General features: G+C 40.2%; 2 protein-coding genes across 7 annotated transcripts; one reads left to right on the forward strand and one right to left on the reverse strand.

Moving 5' to 3' along the window:
• Positions 1-3,510: 3,510 nt before the first annotated feature.
• cab39l1 (calcium binding protein 39, like 1) lies at positions 3,511-11,042 on the reverse strand. Of its 3 annotated transcripts, none has more exons than XM_060063625.1 (9): positions 10,906-11,042; positions 9,191-9,332; positions 8,931-9,095; positions 8,633-8,751; positions 8,288-8,456; positions 7,880-7,939; positions 7,708-7,773; positions 7,446-7,589; positions 3,511-6,465 (listed from the first exon to the last, which is right to left on the reverse strand). In XM_060063625.1, exons 2-9 carry the CDS (start codon positions 9,305-9,307, stop codon positions 6,274-6,276), a joined length of 1,032 nt encoding a protein of 343 aa, XP_059919608.1. In that variant the 5' UTR covers positions 9,308-9,332; positions 10,906-11,042; the 3' UTR covers positions 3,511-6,273. The 3 variants fall into 3 exon arrangements, with proteins under 3 accessions (XP_059919608.1, XP_059919609.1, XP_059919611.1); XM_060063626.1 differs by lacking the exon at positions 10,906-11,042 and adding an exon at positions 10,686-10,823; XM_060063628.1 differs by lacking the exon at positions 10,906-11,042 and adding an exon at positions 9,876-10,251.
• Positions 10,919-17,909, forward strand: phf6 (PHD finger protein 6). Of its 4 annotated transcripts, none has more exons than XM_060063617.1 (12): positions 10,919-11,057; positions 12,798-12,878; positions 13,058-13,208; positions 13,353-13,454; positions 13,738-13,871; positions 13,973-14,019; positions 15,510-15,670; positions 16,242-16,385; positions 16,491-16,595; positions 16,691-16,824; positions 16,956-17,089; positions 17,289-17,909. In XM_060063617.1, exons 3-11 carry the CDS (start codon positions 13,077-13,079, stop codon positions 17,086-17,088), a joined length of 1,092 nt encoding a protein of 363 aa, XP_059919600.1. In that variant the 5' UTR covers positions 10,919-11,057; positions 12,798-12,878; positions 13,058-13,076; the 3' UTR covers position 17,089; positions 17,289-17,909. The 4 variants fall into 4 exon arrangements, with proteins under 4 accessions (XP_059919600.1, XP_059919601.1, XP_059919602.1 ...); XM_060063618.1 differs by having other exon boundaries at positions 17,383-17,909; XM_060063619.1 differs by having other exon boundaries at positions 13,061-13,208.
• Positions 17,910-17,948: the final 39 nt, after the last annotated feature.

Below are 17,948 nucleotides of genomic sequence, written 5' to 3' on the forward strand. Positions count from 1 at the left end.
TGCAAGTATGTGAGAAGGCGACCTGAAATACTTGAAGTGCACAGACTGCAGTAGATGAGTGTAAACTATCTGCACTGTGAGCACTTTGGGACTGCCAGGTCTACCATGCATGGCACTAAGGTGTCATACTCATCCACAGGAATATTATCATGTATAAACATACATATATTTACTTATATATATTTGTTCATTTGTCGTTTCTTAGGCTTCTGCATGTTTGCAGGTAACATAATTACTGATCACCATTCAATCGTAATGTAAAAGTGTACCATGTTATCAGATGTATTGATTTAACTTTGAGAACAACATAAGGATATAAAGATTAAAATGGATTCTTAAAACACAATGATCTTTTATTGTGGAAGAACGGGCCCCCAGCCAGAAGGAGCAACTAGGGCAGTAGAAATTGGAAAGTTCACTAACTACACTAGATGCACCTTAGCTGGGGGGCAGTCACAAACAATGGAGACATTAGAGACTTGTTGGCAGACATTTGGAGGCAGACCTTCAATGATTTCCAACCTCAGTTGCTTCTTATCTGGAACACCTGCAATACAAAAAAAAGATCATGAAAATGAATCTTTATTATGAAATCTTGAATACTTTAAACGAAATGGAGATAATTGTTTGAACAAAACAGACACTTTCATTTGGAATGATAAATCATCTATGGATTGGGAGAATACATCTCTACAAATATAAATCTCTTTACCTGGTTATGCTGCCCCAATATATTAATCTGGAAGACGCTAAGCGATCCACACTAATTTACAACCACTGACGCCAAAAGCATCATGCGGCTTCGGATCAGGCGCACGATATATGATGCAACACTCTACTAAGGCTATAGGCGTAGGCTATGCCTATGTTACCATTTGGTTAAAACGACTATCTTAAGTAGCCTAGGCCAATTTCTTTAATTTCCATAGTGCAACACTTTAATGAAGGTATTCGTTTTGAGGTCAGGTTTGATACAACACAGGAAAAAATAAATAATAACCCTAACAAATTGACTTTCAACCAATAAAAACGCCGGTTCGCTACCAAAGTCATTACTCAAGAACATGATCAATTTATGTTATTGATCGGGACTCGGTAGTGACTTGAAAGGGGGCTCTACGTAAGCCTCACAAAAGTGGCGCGAACGTGGTCTGATGAGACTTTTTCAAACCAATCCATTAAACAAATGGCTCAATATAATCCACATCCGCCTTGAGGGTCACTTACCAAGTCCTTCGTGTGGGAGCCCAATACATTTGATTTTAGTAGGCCTAAGAACAGTTGAATACCGACAATAATACGTCAGTCAGATTCTAAGTCTGAACAATAGGCAACATGTTTATATTCGCTATTGTGTTAAAAAGTATTATTTGTATCACGGAGTCAGAATAGCATTGTTGTGTATAGAAAGAACGCAAAGAAAAAAAGTATATAAAAAGTAGTAGGCTAGGCCTAGAGTATTTGTTGGCCATTGGAACTAAATAGAGTAGCGACGAGACTCGGAACGTGTTCATCTAATATGGTGAGGTTTACAAATCAATATAACAAAAACGGAAGACTACACGCCTAGTTGGGTTACTGTGATTGTTTGATTAGCAATTCGCTGTTGAACTCAAAGAAACAATCCCAAAACCATAGCCTTTAGTTAATCGAAAAACAATTTACCTAATTGTAATGAAACAGGGTATTGTGGAGATGACCTACCTCTTAGCCATCGAAGGGTTGGTGGTTCAGTGGAAATGGGCTGAAACGACTATACCCATGCAGGATTCCTCCATAATACGACGCACCTAACTTCGCAGATGTTGTATCCTCTCCTGCCTCTTTACCACCGTTTCTGGCCAACAAAAAGTTGAGTCATGCATGTAATTGTGCGAGCATCTTTTTTGTTGTTTTGCTCTTTGTGGGGGTGGGGAGATGCAGCGCAGACGTCCCAATAATGTAGAAGTCCTCCTTTGATCCCCTTAACCATAACATTCCATCTAATAGCTCTTAATGCTTGCCCGTTTCATTTTCTCACACGCTGAAAAGTTACTACTTAAATTTCCGTTTCAGGAACAATATCGTTTGTTGGACGGTTTCGCTCTTATGGTCAAACACAAGCAGAAGGCTTGTGACCTGTAACCTCTGCAAACCCTACCCCCACACACAGCCTCAGCCACCCCCTCTCCACAGCCTAGTGCTCCACAAGAAATAGGCGCAAGTTTGACTGGTATTGGTGGTAACCCTTATGAGATATAATCTTAAACATCGTGCTTGGCTCGGACATCGATTCTATGAATATATTTCAAGGTGGAAATGGGGTCCCTTAGACTTATCTTGTGTAAACGCTTTCTTAGGAGTCCCTCGGCCTTGAGAGCAGGCTCAAACGTAGCCTTATTTGCCTTCTTCCCCGATTGAACTTTAACCCACTTTTCCAGACTGCAATTTCACTGGTCATATAGGCCTCGTTGTGATTGGTGGAATCAAAGGGACATATGCATCCTTTGTGACACTTCTTTACATTGGTTGGTTCGTAAACCACCAAATGTGGTCATGTGGACACGTTTTAATACTAAAGAAAGCCTATGTTTGCGCATGCATCATTGTAATGCATCGTATTTGCAGTTTTAAACTTTTACAAATACATAAACATTAGGGTCTCGATTGATTGTATTCTCAGTAGACCTACTCCCGATACAAACGGTCTATTCCATTAAAATAACACATATATGCTTCCCAATGCATGTGACGTGAGACAACTCATGCATCTTCATGAAGTTCAATGTTTGGCTCATTACATGCTGGTTTGTCGTTTGTGATTGTGTTGTTATATATATATATATATATATATATATATATATATATATATATATATATATATATATATATATATATATATATATATATATATATATATATATAACCCTATATACTGTTGACCTTTTTTTTGTAATCCGTTAATCTTCATATTGGCACTATTTTGTCTCTTATCTCTTTTGGTGGTTTTACGCCTTGTGTCACACACATTTCCCCCCTTTTGGATTAATAAAGTGTTATCTTATCTTATTATAAATTTATTTAAAGAGTTAAGGAAAGCCGCCGCCAGATGGAGACATTACTCCCACAGATTTTCCCTTCCCCTAGCGGCTCTTCTCGCTTTGATCAAGAGCATAAAAGTATGAAAACCATCGTAAAATTTGCCAGAGCTGCTGCAATCTCAAGGCTGCAGGTTGGTCATTTATACAGAGCAAATGATTATTAAGGCAAATGAAGGCTGAGATAATGGAGAAGTGATGGTGTGAGCCACACAGAATGAGTCAGAACTGGAAATAATGTAAACAATGAAGACAGGGCCGACCTAACGTCTATGCTCTACAGATCTTCCCCTTTCATTAGCATATACTACTTAACTTCTTAATGGTTCACCATATATTTATACCACATAATCCTGTACAGATAAAAAGTTTTCAATTTACCACAGTAAACTCAAAAATAAACAATCGCTGAAATTATGTCGAATGCACAGTATTTCTGAAATAAACTTTATTTTCAGGAACAATTTCACACTTTTAAAATAAAACTATGTACATTTACAATTCACTCCCCTGGTAGATAGAAGGAAATACCCAGTATACTATGGTTATAGGGAATAAAGAAGGCAATATAGTTATATAGTAAAAGCACAACAGACATTTATATATTTAATATAGAAGTTTCCTCTTAATCACCAAACACCTTCCCTCTAAATCAAGAATGAAGGGATTTCATTGCCGTCTTAACAGAATTGCCACTAAATCAGGATTAACCCTATGAGAGTGAGGGTTATACAAATATAACAAGGGCTTCCTCTGTACACGCTTTATATGGTGGAACAGCTGTATGGTATTTGATCACTAGCATTAAGAGTTGAAACATCCTGATCACAGTTAAGGTTACGCAACACACATGGCCGTTCATTAGGATGTGGGTTTCTTTCTTATTAAAACATGGAAGCGGCCGTCAGAGGAGATGCTGGTTGTGCCTATGTGGGACCTGTAAAGGTCACCCTTGCTTCCAAAAACAACTCAACCACTGTTACGGTGATCCCAAGGTTGCTCCTTTCATGTACTTGTGACATTTTGAAATTATTAGGAATTCTAGAAGTTATTTACTAAACATTGCTAATGATGTTCAGAGAAACACACCCTTTCTCTCAAAACTGGAGTGACGGAGGTTAACATCAACATATTAAATAATATATATAAAAAAATATTTTTACAATGGCCATAACAGGTTTTGGAATGACCTGATAGGTGTTTCTGATGTTACCAACATGGGATTTTCAAAAAGCCAATCATTTTAACTAAAAGCAAGCATAGGTAATCAATTTGTAATGCTTGTAGTATCCATTTTAGAGTGACAAGGGCATGGTTAAGACATGTGGGATTTACATTATTTCTTTACAATCAATTGTGTGCGTATTTATTCATTTTTAAATAAGGCAACCATCATTTTTTATTTTCATTCATAATGAAATGCAGTCATTTGTGGTAACTGACCAATCGAAACAAGATTAGCTTTGCTTTTCAATTCTTCCCCCACACAAACGTATACATACATACGTATACATACATACGTACATACATACATACATACATACATACATACATACATACCAGCTTTGGGCAACGTACAAATCATTGCGCTTTATCCTAATGATCCAAGTAAAAACACAATAAAAAAAGAGAACACAGCACTTCCTCATGAGGTATATATACTATGAGACTGTGCCGACAGATCAAATGTTGCTTGAAATCTGACAAGATGCTACTATAGTGAGTGAAAGGCAAGGCTTTGTGCTGTTGCTCAAACACACTTGATAAAAAAAAAAAATATGACAATGACAGGTGAGCCAGGTAAGAAACTAAATTTAAAAAATGCAGCACATTCCAAAATAGACGTTCCCAAAAAAGGGAACAAGGTCATTGCTTAGTTTCAGCACTGTAGTATTAATTTGATTATAATGCATCATAAGCACGTTAGAACATTCTCACAGTTTAGTATGAAATGTGTCACCAGGTTATTTAATGAACTAATTGAATTACTGCTACACTGGCAGAAATGCCACAACCCACTCCTTTGTAAACCTCTGGTCATCGTCTAATGGCGAACCACATATGCTAGTGGTCGATTAATAGTTACATGTCAAACTCATAGTTGACATAATAATTGTAGTTTACTCTTATAACATGCTGATAATGCATTATGAGCCCACGGCGCCTTTAAATAAAACTTCAGTAAGAACAGCTGAAACTGGATACCATGCCATTGGAGAACATCTAATCGTATCATTCGTCAAGAGTTAACTATTTGTGGAAAAATTGCAATCCTCTGGTTGAGAATATCTGTACTGCCCGTGTCCCCAACAAACAGACCGATACACAACGCCTACAGCAGTATCGGATTCCTTTCCATTCCAGTCAAAAGACCACTGCTGGCTGCAGCCACACTATCGCACAATGCATTGATTCCTCTGTGGGGTTTGATTTTCTTTTCCTGTCCCTGTTTCCTAGCGCATCACCGACTGAATCAGCACTACTGCTGCCCCTGTGCCTCATGTTACACAAGCACCACAAGCATACCTACCATGTTCACCACTAACAAATATCTGGGTAACTATCATCCAGACGCAATTCAACTGGAGTCAATATTCACAAGCTCCTACAAGTCCTGGAAACGGCAAAAACAGCGTGCAGTAAGGCGAAACTAGGCTGTGGAATAAGTATGACAATGTGATTTTGAGGAAAAAAAGTGTCATCTTTGAGAATATTAGCCAGTAAGTCTTATCCACAGAGTAATTATATTCTAAAACATTGAATGCTCGTAAAAGATTACGCATCAAGGGGTACTGTTAAGATTCAAATGCAGGTGGCGTTTGTGTCACAAAGTAAGGTCTTCGCCAGAGACGATACATGAGGAATTTTGCTTATGTATAATAACATTATTATATACAATTCAGCATAAGAGACTCTTGCCGGAGATCTTTTTATTATTATCAAAGAAGCACTATGGTTTTAAATAACAGTTCTTGGCCCACTCATTGTTCAACCCAACTCGAGGATTAAACCTCCCATGTTCACACAAAGAAAGAAAAAGTGAAGGAAGTCATTTCTATGTTGGTTTTGTTTGCTCCTATTTCCTATGGTAATATGTTGGATCCTTGCGTTGCCTTGCCACACTACCTTCTCCAAGCGCACGCCAAAGCTCCACCTGGCAACTGCCACCGCCAACGTTCCCACCCACCGTCGGACTCTACGCCTCCTCAGGTGCCACGGGTCTCTTCAGGTCCCGGATCTGCTTGACCAGGTAGTTCTTCTCGTCGCAGAACTGCTCGTCCTCGGATCGATCCGTCTGGAAATGGCTCAGGAACTCCACTAGTTTGGCCTGGTTCTTCAGCAGTATGTCCAACACGGGCTGTGTCTTGTTGGGGTTCGCAACGAAGACCTAGAACATGAGAAAGTACGAATGGTATGATTTTTGAGGCAGATGTATAAGGCTAAGGCATATTAACCAAAATGACTGAAATCAAATATTCTCCTTCACCCAAGGCGAACAATGAAATGGCAGACCATGAAATGTAACATTTCAGTTTAGGCTGCTTAAATGTGTTCAGTTGAATGTGTTCAGTAATAGGCCTATCGATAACCATTGATAGGCCTCCTATGGTTTGCATTAAATCATTATGGCGCGTTTCCACTACAGGGTGCGGTACGGTTCGCAAAGGTGCGGCACGGATTGCCTTTCCACCTCCAACAGTGGGCGTGACCCGGACTGAGCCGTACTTGTTTTGCCCTCGTCTTCAGTACTCCTCCGTTGGGGTACTGAGACGCCTGAAAGGGTGCCGGAAAATTCGAGCTACACACCCCCTCCGTTGATTGGTCGACAGAATCGTCACTTCCGGGCGACGTGGGGATAAAAACAAACAAACAGTAGCCTCGAGGTATTATTATTATTATCAAACAAAGCTTGCATTCGGAAGTTGATTAACTGCCATATGAAAAGCATAAAGGCCAGGAACTGTTGCTGGACGACTTCCATGGTAGCTCTTGGTTTAATGTGTCGCGTTCAACTTTTCCATTGTTTTTATTGAGCAGGCTACACTGTGTCGCGCTGCTATGATGTCACGGTGTTTACATAGCTGCCGCGGCGATCGACATCCGGCCTACCATAAAGGGTACAGTCGGAGGTGGAAACGCGACCTCGGAACTGAGCTGGGCTATACCGCCCCCTCCCTACCGGACTGAGGCGAACCGAACCCTACCGCACCCTGCAGTGGAAACGCGGCATTAGAATCACAAAGACGGCAAAATACCCAAGTAAACATGAAAGATTAGTTATAAGCTGGAACACTCTGCCTTGTTACAAAATGAAGTGCAACATGTGCTTCGATCTGATCGCAAGGACATCACATCCATGCATCACACCTTAAAGACGTGAAAGGCTTCAAACTGGATATTGCGGCTATTGTCTCTCAACAAGTTCATCATCAGCTTGAGGTTTTCGGCACGACTGATGTACTTGGTCATCACAGTGAAGTTGTGCCGGTCCAGGAGAAGTTCGCCAAGAAGCTGAGGAAAACATAAGTGGAAAAACATTGAGTTCAACCCGAAGAATATTTAGCCTTGAACTTGTCGCGAATAAATATACACTTGTTTTGTTCCAGGGTTCAAAGAATTGTTTCACTACCTTCAAAGACTGACGTTTGGTAACATAGTTGTCAGAATGCAGGAGCTTTTCGTATTCTGTAAAAACCTGAGGGCATAGAAAAGGTTAGAAAGGTTGGCAAAATTATTCTTTTCAATGATGAAAGAATGACCTTCAATGTTTGTCTCTTCCAGATTGACACTCGAAGGCTTACCCTGTCATAGTTGGTCTCCAGGAAATCCGCACACATTATCTTGTGCCTTGTCAGTAGGTCCTAGTGGGAGTTAAAAGAGAACATGAAGTTAGAAATGCAAGCAGTATATAATTAATTTAAAATATTAAATTTACATTCAAATTTTTATGTTACTCAAAAATATATAAAACAGGTAGTTGAATTAATAATTTTAAGAATAATTCAAATCAGGTTATAAAGCTCAGCCACACCGATTTTTTCTTATGCTGAAGAAGAAACCAGCCTTTTAGCAGAATGCAACATGTTTAAATAGGGAATGAAAGTACCTTGATCCTTTAAATATGCCCCTCTATCTAAAAGCAATCTGATCCTCTGTGGCACTCAGTTATAACTTAACTGAACACTAAAAGATAGATTATATCACGGTACCTTGAATGAGGCAAAAGCGTCTGATGCAATGTCAAAGGTGGACAGCTCCACAAAGCGGAAGAAGCAGTACAATTCTTCGGAAAACAGCACGGTTCGTGCTAGAGGTTCGTGACGCAAGCACTCTCTGAGCATCATTCCACAGTTCAGGGCCACTTCTGCACTTTCATATCTGTAATCATGGTTTACAAACAGGTATATAACAACCAAATATATAACAAGTATAACAACAACATATATATTTTTACACTTGAGCGATACTTGATATAAAAGAGGAACATAGTTGGTGAATATATCAAGTTTACAAAGATGCTCAGACATTGGACATCATGGACATGGTAAACGTACCCTTTTAGGAGCATAAAGAGAATCTGTGGATGCGAGGAGATGTATTCTACCGTGGGCGTTCGAGTACCAATTTGACGTCGTACGATGTTGCTGAACAAATGCACCACATCCTTCTTCCCCTGGAATAATATACCATTTGTCATTAGTATGCCAATGACTTGCAAACAGGCCACTGCTATGGGCATCGCCAATTCCAATATTTTAAATCATTAGATTATGCACTGCAGAAAGGAATCAATGACCATTGATCAATCAACAACAACAATCATTATCACGGATGGAAGTTAACTCTACTCACCTCAAAGTCAATTCTTTGCAGATTTGCAATGAGAGTGATGAGGAGGTTGGTGTTGTACAGCTCTTGTGCCAGCTGAGCTACAGCCTCAGTTTGAGGCTCCTTGTCACCGGTGCCACACAGCACCTCTTTCAGAGAAGACAGGTTCTTCGAAACCTCCTCTGCAACCTTAATAACAAGAACACTGTGTAAGTTGCAGTTAAACCCGACTTGCAACCGCACGAAACCTAAACAGATCTGGTTAAAAGTAAACAAATGCTCACCTTTTCACACTTTTTGCTCTCTGTGGCATCCAGCTTCTCCATGTAAGCCATATTCTCTTTCAAGTTTTTCACTATCTCAGCCGGACTCTTCTGAGACTTTCCAAAAGGAAAAGGCATGATGGACGCTAACTTGTTCCTTAACCTTTGAAATAGTAAAGAGAAAGTTTGACTGTTAAAATAATCCTAATATGTGTCTAGTTAATTAAGGGGCGTTACTTTCCTGTGTGGCTGAGGGACATAACAGGGCTGAGACTGAATGCATTCTAAGGTGGTCTTAAAGCCATCTTCGCCATTTTAACGTGAAAACGCTATTTTGTAGGTGTGTAGTTACTATGACCGAAATAGATGTCAAAGAACGACAACAGGTAGTCTACGGGTAATACAATGGTGGTATAAAAATATCGAGACACGACTGTGGGTCGTTTCGTACCGTCCGACTTTAACGCGAGCCCCTCATGACAGTGGTCATAGATTTAACAACATATTAGTAGTAAGATAATCAAGAACGACAAATCCACTGACATCTTTTTGCATTGACTAGCCAGGCTTGAGCCACATTCAGCTGGAATTACGAATCTAAAGCTAACTAAAAGTAAACGCCACGTTAGTAGCCGTGTTGATCGATAGCTATGTCGGCGATACAAGGTAGCAAAGTTTGTTAGATTGATTAGTAGAAAGAACTTACCTGATTGACTTTTACTTTTGAACTTGAGAAAGGATTGTTGGCTAAAGGTTAGCTAGCTAAACTCAGCTAACAGGCTCGCCAGTAATGTACCCCTACGTGCTCATCAATATATCTCTCTGGGATATTCGGCGATAGTTTTATGGAGTGGTAATTAAACGTTCCTACAGATTTAAGCTCGCTGTCTTCATCGCGTTTATCCAGCATATATCTACGATTTACTGTTCTGGCCGTCCGCCACCACAATTGCTAGGATGCTAGCTCACTTTTGCAGAAAGCTTGAGGGCTGGACAGCCTGTCAACTTTATTTCCCTGTTCTGCTCAGGCTGCTGTCTCTGCGCTCTTCTCTTCGGGACATTGGGCGGGTGTGTTTTTTTTGCAACTTTTTTTTTTTTACAAAGTGACTGTCGTCTTTTATAGCCAATCCTCTCGATGGAAAGTAATGACGTGAGCCTTCCGAAGTGGACGCCTGTTTTATTGTCCAGTACACCGAGCGGGGGTTGAGTTACAAAGATACCGGAAAGGGTAAACCGCCTCCCTCACGGACTGCGCTGTTAAGTAAATCAAACACAAACACGACTAAAGGCAAATTGGGTTGTTCATTTATATATTTATCGTTGATGATGTCTTTGTATGATTTTATACTTGGAACCATTAGCATCCTTGTCTTTTAAGCTTTTGATATTCATACTGGTAGACATCAGCCAAGTTAAATACGAATATGCTCACAATACATAGCTAAAACATAGCATAAAATACACGAATGCCACTTTATACCAAAAATAAATTGTTACACAAAATCAAAATATCTACCTTTAAAAAAGCGCTCGGAAAGTTGACTTCAACAACCGAGGTTACTTGTATTCAGCACGGTAAACCCCCAACATTGTTAGTTAATATCCGTCGTTCCTGCTCGTTAATATTAAGAGTAAAACATATCTCCTAATATACAACAGTAAGGTGTTGTATTCGCATGTATCGGAGGGGTTTTCAATCCTCAAACATGTTTACATTTTAGGGGAAAAAAACCTACGAGTGCAACGTCACTTGAACGCTACGCAGCGGCGGTGAGACGGAACACAGCAGCGATCACTTCTCAGCAGGCACGGAAAACATCACGTTCACCCACAGCAGCACGCTTCTCCACCCAATCCTCCACTCCAGCCCAACAAGATTTCTCCCCAGGTACCGTCAGAAGTTTGTCTGTGCACCCCCTGTGCAAATGCAGTGTGTATCGTGTGTCCTATTGTGGTCCTAGGCCGTATTGTTTACGGTCGAGCACGGGGTCCGGTTTTCAGAGAGATTGTATCGGGTATGGCGCTCTTTACTCGCAAAAGGTGGCACTGAAGACCCGCGTTAGTCATTTAAACGTCTCAATATTTAAAGGGGTTCTTTCGTTGTACTTTGATATGATACGATAATAACCCATGTTTGCTCGGGATTCCTCGCTGTGATCGAGATTAGTTTTACGAATCAAAGGCCTTGCTAATGCAGGTGGCTGCTTTAGATGCTCACACTTATATTTGTCTGTAGATATAGTTTGTGGGAGACACACACCCCCGTAAATTCAAAACTTTGCTGAAGAAGAAATATAGTCACTTTTCCCATTACCCGCTGGTATGATACCAAATGGGCTGCGCAATGACCATTTGCTGTATCATGGCGGTAATATAACCTCTGACTTTACGGAATATGTTCATACAGACTACATAGTGTTTCATTATTAGATACTATTTGGGGTTTAGACGTCGGACTCCGCAGCTTTTGTCACCGGCCGCCGCAATGCAATCCTGGCCTTGCTATCATGGCAGTTGCTAAATCAAGGCGTCGCGTCTCTCCCCACGTTATTGTGATTAAAACCGTGTACTTTCGGTTTGTATTTAATAAACTACTACACACTCCCATCTTTTTCAACCCTGCATTGTTGATAAGTATTATTTTACCGATAAAATACACAAATCGCAAAGCCTACCCTAACCTTATCAACAGAGCATTCAGACAATCTATAACGTAATGAATCCGAATATGACTTGTGGATTATATTTTACATATTACTTGGTTTTTGTTTTAGTTTATTTAAAAAATTATGTTTTATAAAACTATAAAATGATCCAGGATTTAGCTCCTCCTTTAAGTATTTAGGTTTTAGTCATGTTCTCGTTGTTGAATGCACAAACTGAAGCAAAACCAACAAACTATAGGCTACTTAATTTTTTATATGATATTTGGGCCATATATATAGGTTTAATACGTATAGCTAAAATAAATGCTTAGACGAGCCTTGGTTACATTTGTATCAATTCCTCAATAACGGTGAGGAAAACTGAAATCCCTTCATCATTGGGGTCATTTTGATTAAAAGGGTGCCAGGAATTTATTTTTGGTGCCAGTTATATTTTTTAGTATGCATCAATAAATACCTGATATCTGTAAAATTAAGTTGTATCTCTATTCCTCTGGCATATTGATCCTTGGTCATGGTCACACATTATCTTTAAAATTGTTCCCAGTTTTAGTTAACTGCACAATGCACCAGTGGCTTGTGTAATTAAAAACACATGCACACTTACAAACACCACATTGCATTTGGTTCTTTTCCCCACATTTATTGGGTCTTTAATCTGATGGCTGTTCCCTTTTTATATTCCATGTAATTTGATTTTCTTTGAAAACCCGTGCATCAAGTCTTTCTGTCACACCAATGCAGTATCAAAACGATTAGTCATTGAATTAAATTATATTTTTGACTGATAGTACTACATTTGAGGCTTATAGATTTAATAATGTAACTATTTTGAAGCCTTTATCAATTTTCTTCTATTGCTGTTTGTTTAGTCATCCAAAAGGTACTTACTCTCCTATTTCAGATGCATGCTATTAATGAGCAGTATAAAGGTTAGGAACGTTGCCTATGTTTCCCTACAGGTAGCGGACAGAGGTGGCAGAGGTTCTGTGATCAAAACCACAAACCTTCCTGCTGGACGTTAAACACCCTAACCAGCCTCAGTACGTTATGTTTCTGATACAAAAATGGAGTCATACTTAACTTCTACTTGCACTTTAGAAAAGGCATCTCATAAGTTTAAATTACTTTAGGCTATGTCAACTTGTAAAAAGCTTTTATAATAATAACATTATTAATAGTTTTACAATCCAAATAATAGTTACACCATCTTATTTTTCAGTAGACTGCCACAAAGAGCGATGTCGGTACAGAGGAAAGGAGCCGCGGCCCATCTGCCTAAATGTGCCTTTTGCAGAACCAACCGTGAAAAGGAGTGTGGACAGCTACTGCTGTCAGACAACCAGAAGGTGGCAGCTCACCACAAGTGTATGGTAGGTTGCAGTACACACAGAATCCATTGTTGGAAGCACTAGAATTTTATGGCACGTCTTATTCTAGAAAATGTTTCAATTAAGTAATTTGAATGTGTGTGTGTGTGTATATAAGAAATTCTAACTTTTTTAAATCCCATGTAGCTTTTCTCCTCAGCACTTGTTAGTTCACACTTAGAGAGTGATAACCTTGGAGGATTCTCCATCGAAGATGTGAAGAAAGAGATCAAAAGAGGAAGCAAACTGGTGAGTGTCCAAAGTTAAATTAATTTATTTGCAAAGCTTCACTGAAATACTGAACGACTTTTGGACCTACAACCATATCAACTCAATGTCATTAATTACATTGTGTACAGCAGAAACACATAAAACATGTCTGCCTCCCTCGCCTTTTGTTCTAAATTAGCCCGAATACAAACGTATTCTAAATACAAAAAGATCCCTTATAATGTTTGTTTTAACTTTTCCTTTTGTGCATGTGTGTGTGTGTGTGTCTGTCTGTGTGTGCATGTGTGTGTGTGGGTTAAAGATGTGCTCCTCGTGTCATCGACCCGGGGCAACAATCGGCTGCGATGTGAGGACATGCCGGAGGACATATCATTACTACTGCGCGCTGAAAGACCGCGCGCAGATCAAAGAGAATCCCTCGCAAGGGATCTTTCTGTGGGTCACATTGCACACAACGCCATCAGTAAAGATACAGAAGTACAGAATGAGATAAAAAATGAAGATCAATCTTTTTTTCTTCTCTTTCTTTGATGCAGTGTTTATTGTCGCAAACACAGAGATGCCTCCCGGGATGGTCCTGAAGGTAACGTGATCATCAGGAGGGTTTTATTTATAACATGACTTCTACATGTGGAAATAACATTCCTTTCCTTTGGCAAAGTGCTTAACAATAAGAGGAATTGTTTTGATAGAGTTCAGACTATTCAGCTTCATACTACCATTGGCTGATAAGCTGCTATTGGGGGGTTTACACCTACCCGATAGTGGGCCCCGATGGTGCCCGATGGCTTAATCAGCAGCTATCGTTATAACATTGGCAAATAGCGTGATTGCATCGGGAAACACCGTTACTCTTCCCGGGAACATCGTTAGACAACGGGAAGAAACGGGAAGAAATGCTCAATGATCGGGCAACATCGGCAAAGAACGAACATGTTTGTTAATTTTGGGTCTATCGGGGTAGAATCGGTTACCAGGTGTTGCTATGGGCTAATCGGCTATAATCGGGAATAGAACGGGAGTATAACGTAAGTCATCGCAAGTCGTTCGGGAATTTTCCTGGGCACATCGGCTATATTCGTTAATCTTCCGCGCTTTATCGTGTTTTATCGTCTTTATATCGGCAACCTCAACACACGAAAGACCCTCGAGAACCCTCGACAAATAACGATTGTGAGTGACCAGATTGCGTTAAGGAAGACCCTCAATCTGCCACTTGGGTATAAATAGGGTGATGGATGGATGTCCTACTTTTATAATTACAGGGGTACTTCGCCCATTTAGAACCGGCGTTCTATTATTATAAAATCGCTATTGTAATATAAATAAATATATAAATAAATATCAGTCTAAACCAGTCTCCCCTTTGCCTTCTACCGAAATGACGACAAATGACGCCAAACGCGTCATTTGACGTGTTTGGCGTCATTCGAAATGACGTCAAATGACGCCAAACGCACTTCGGGTGTCTTCCCTGGCATAAATCGTTATGTTATCGTTATAACAACGGGTATGTGTAAATGCTACCCCGATAAATTGACCCGATCATAAATTTTTAGCCCGATGTCACCCGAATCACCCCGACTTCCACATCGGTGGTCCATCGGCCATTAGCGGCCATTAGCGGGATGGCGTAAACGGGGCATATGGCCGCACACTAAATTGTCAGGCTTTACTTTTTAACAAATGGAAAAGCTAATTAATTTGTCTTTTTCTGAGATTCTGCATACATTTGATTATAGATGGACATACTACGACAACAATACATTTGACTTAAAGTATTACGAACAATGTGCACTTTCATTTGGTCTCAATATTTAAACATTTAAAAAAAAAAAGTCAACAACATGTAGTAGAGTAAATATGTGTTGAGCTTACAGAAGTTCCATCAGTGTCTCACACCAAAATGTATGAAGGAGAAAATGTGTCAAACGCTTCTAAAAGTAAATCCTTCCTACATGATGTTTCTTGGTAAACTCAACATCAAAATAAACAGATGTTTCAGTTTATTTCTTCGCTTGGGGCTACGTTGTTACATTCGTTTTTTTATTAATGATTATGTTTCCATTCTAGACGAAGAGGAGGACGTGGCCAATGAGTCAGACTCGTCCCCTCCCCAAAGTAAGGGCCGTGGAAGGTTTGAGAAGGGCAGAAACAAGCTGGGGTCTCACGGCCAGTCAGAAGATGGATGCTCTACCTCCTCCCAAGGTGCAGACGAGGAGCGGTCGTCACATGTAAGACCACAAGCCCCTTCTTTGGTTTGGTAGTAAATCACCCAATGTTACGGTGTAGTAAGCTTTATGTCAGCTGGGCGAGAGAGGAGACGGGGACAGTACTGACGTCCCAGTAAGACTGAGACTCTGCGGCTCGCATGACTTAGAAGGGACCTGACACAGAGGACTCACACAGCTACAGTTTCCTACACTTGGTGAAAGAACTTTGTTTTGCAAATACACGGTGGAGAACTGAACGACTGGATCAAAGTGTGGGCTGGTCGCCTTTGACTGACGACACCCCAGTGGGCCAACAATGTACCGGTATGGTTTATCTGAGAGAGAGAGAGCTGCCCGCATACGATGACTGTGGTCACCCTAGATAGGTAAGATCGCTCTCATCCAGGGAAGTTCAGGGCCACGTTTCAAGTTAACTGCAACACGTAGGGAGAGTCGCTAGGTTACGGCCTTGCTAACCTTATTAGAACGAGTACGGTAGGTGTAGCTTGTGACACCCAAGCAAACATTAACATTGTCCCTAATGACTTGTTAACAACAAATACACAACCTTTACATTTACATTATATTTCAGCGAGACCGGTCACCACTGAGGGCTAGCCCTGGAGAAAGCGGGCAGCGCTGTGGATTCTGCCACGCAGGGGATGAGGAGAACCAAACCAGGGGTGTGCTCCACACTGATAATGCAAAGAAGGTGGCAGCACACTACAGGTGTATGGTAAGTGCAGAACATCCCAATGCTTGCGGTCCAAGGGAACCTTTCGGGGTGTGTTAAACCAATGTTAATTTAGTTTTTAACCCCTCACCACTTTTATTATCCCAGCTGTTTTCATCTGGGACCGTTCAGCTAACCACTACTTCACGCGCCGAGTTTGGAAATTTCGATGTCAAAACGGTCCTCCAGGAAATTAAGAGAGGGAAAAGAATGGTGTGTAGCTCAGCTATGACAAATGGCATTTAAACTCATTTCTTTGGATTAAATTGAATACCAAATAAAGTATCATTTTTACTTCTGTTTTTCAGAAATGTACGCTCTGCAGTCAGTTAGGCGCAACGATCGGGTGTGAGATCAAGGCATGTGCGAAGACCTACCATTATCACTGCGGCCTGCAGGATAAAGCCAAATATATTGAAAATATGGCCCGTGGCATCTACAAGTAAGCACAAACTCGACATAAATCATCATCAGTTTTATGTAATTACAGCTGTGGTTATTATTGAGTTGGATACATTAGTTCAATATCACACCGAAAGGATCATGATATATTATGTGTTTATCGGTTTTAAGACTATACTGCAAGAATCACAGTGGCAACGAGGAAAGAGATGAGGAAGACGAGGAGAGAGAGAATCGCAGTCGAGAGCGTGCTGCAAATGACCGTGCAGCATCACTAACTGAGTCGCAACTAAACGGACACTAGGGTAATATACTGGTCATACAATATCATCTTCCATATTTACCTTTTTAAATGTTTATTCACTATTCTGCAAGTTAATGTTGCGAATAATTCAAAGGATTTGCAATGCAATATCACAAAATAACTCACACTAATGAAAATAATATAACGTTTTGCATGTTAGTTAAAATAATGGTTGTTCTGGTGTTCCCCAATTTTTATAGGTTAAAGAAGCGGTTCACATATTTAGGGCAGAAGAAGAGTTCAAAGATGGGGCAAAAAATTATCTATTTTTAATTACTGAATCTTGGCCAACAGAAAGTCCCCCAAAGATTCTTCCAGGGGACGGACATGTCATGAGGATATGCAGCAGTTGTCTTCATGAGACCTTCGTCAAGTTAAACAATTTTCCTGCCCATGGATCGCCCCATCATTCCTTCTCTTGTAGTCTCGGTTTTGGGCAAAGTAAAGGCATATGTAATTTTACCACAAAATGATATTTGTTTGGACGGGTCTTTTGATTGCCATATATCCTGCCTATTTGCCCCATTGTTTACATTTAACTTGCCTAGACAGACATATTCTTCCTATAGCCTCGCTTCTGATGGATTCGCGTTTAAGAGGGTTGTACTTCTTATTTTCTATATATGAAGACGTGCGATTTGATTGATCGTGTCTTATGGTCTGGAAGCCCTTCTTTCTTTGTATGTAACATTTTGCTACTGTATCATCACCGTGAATGATTTCGAATATTTGAACTCATACAGTCACAATTAAAGTTTTTTGCCAGCATGCACTTGTATCTCTCCACTATTAACTATGGTATTTTTTATGTTTCTTTTTAAGTGCTCTTCCCCCCTGTACTCCCTGAAATGTAACCATGA

The sequence above is a fragment of the Gadus macrocephalus genome, chromosome 10 (assembly GCF_031168955.1).
Source record: "Gadus macrocephalus chromosome 10, ASM3116895v1".
Lineage (NCBI taxonomy): Eukaryota > Metazoa > Chordata > Actinopteri > Gadiformes > Gadidae > Gadus > Gadus macrocephalus.

Excerpts from the sequence above, each read along its gene's own strand:
- phf6 (XM_060063617.1), top strand. The coding sequence starts at position 13,077 with ATGTCGGTACAGAGGAAAGGAGCCGCGGCCCATCTGCCTAAATGTGCC. Across the intron at positions 14,020-15,509 it reads CTCCCGGGATGGTCCTGAAG|ACGAAGAGGAGGACGTGGCC; the intron begins GTAACGTGATCA and ends TTTCCATTCTAG. Across the intron at positions 16,596-16,690 it reads TTAAGAGAGGGAAAAGAATG|AAATGTACGCTCTGCAGTCA; the intron begins GTGTGTAGCTCA and ends TCTGTTTTTCAG.
- cab39l1 (XM_060063625.1), bottom strand. The coding sequence starts at position 9,307 with ATGCCTTTTCCTTTTGGAAAGTCTCAGAAGAGTCCGGCTGAGATAGTG. Across the intron at positions 8,752-8,930 it reads TGCAAAGAATTGACTTTGAG|GGGAAGAAGGATGTGGTGCA; the intron begins GTGAGTAGAGTT and ends ATATTATTCCAG. Across the intron at positions 7,774-7,879 it reads TGGAGACCAACTATGACAGG|GTTTTTACAGAATACGAAAA; the intron begins GTAAGCCTTCGA and ends CTATGCCCTCAG.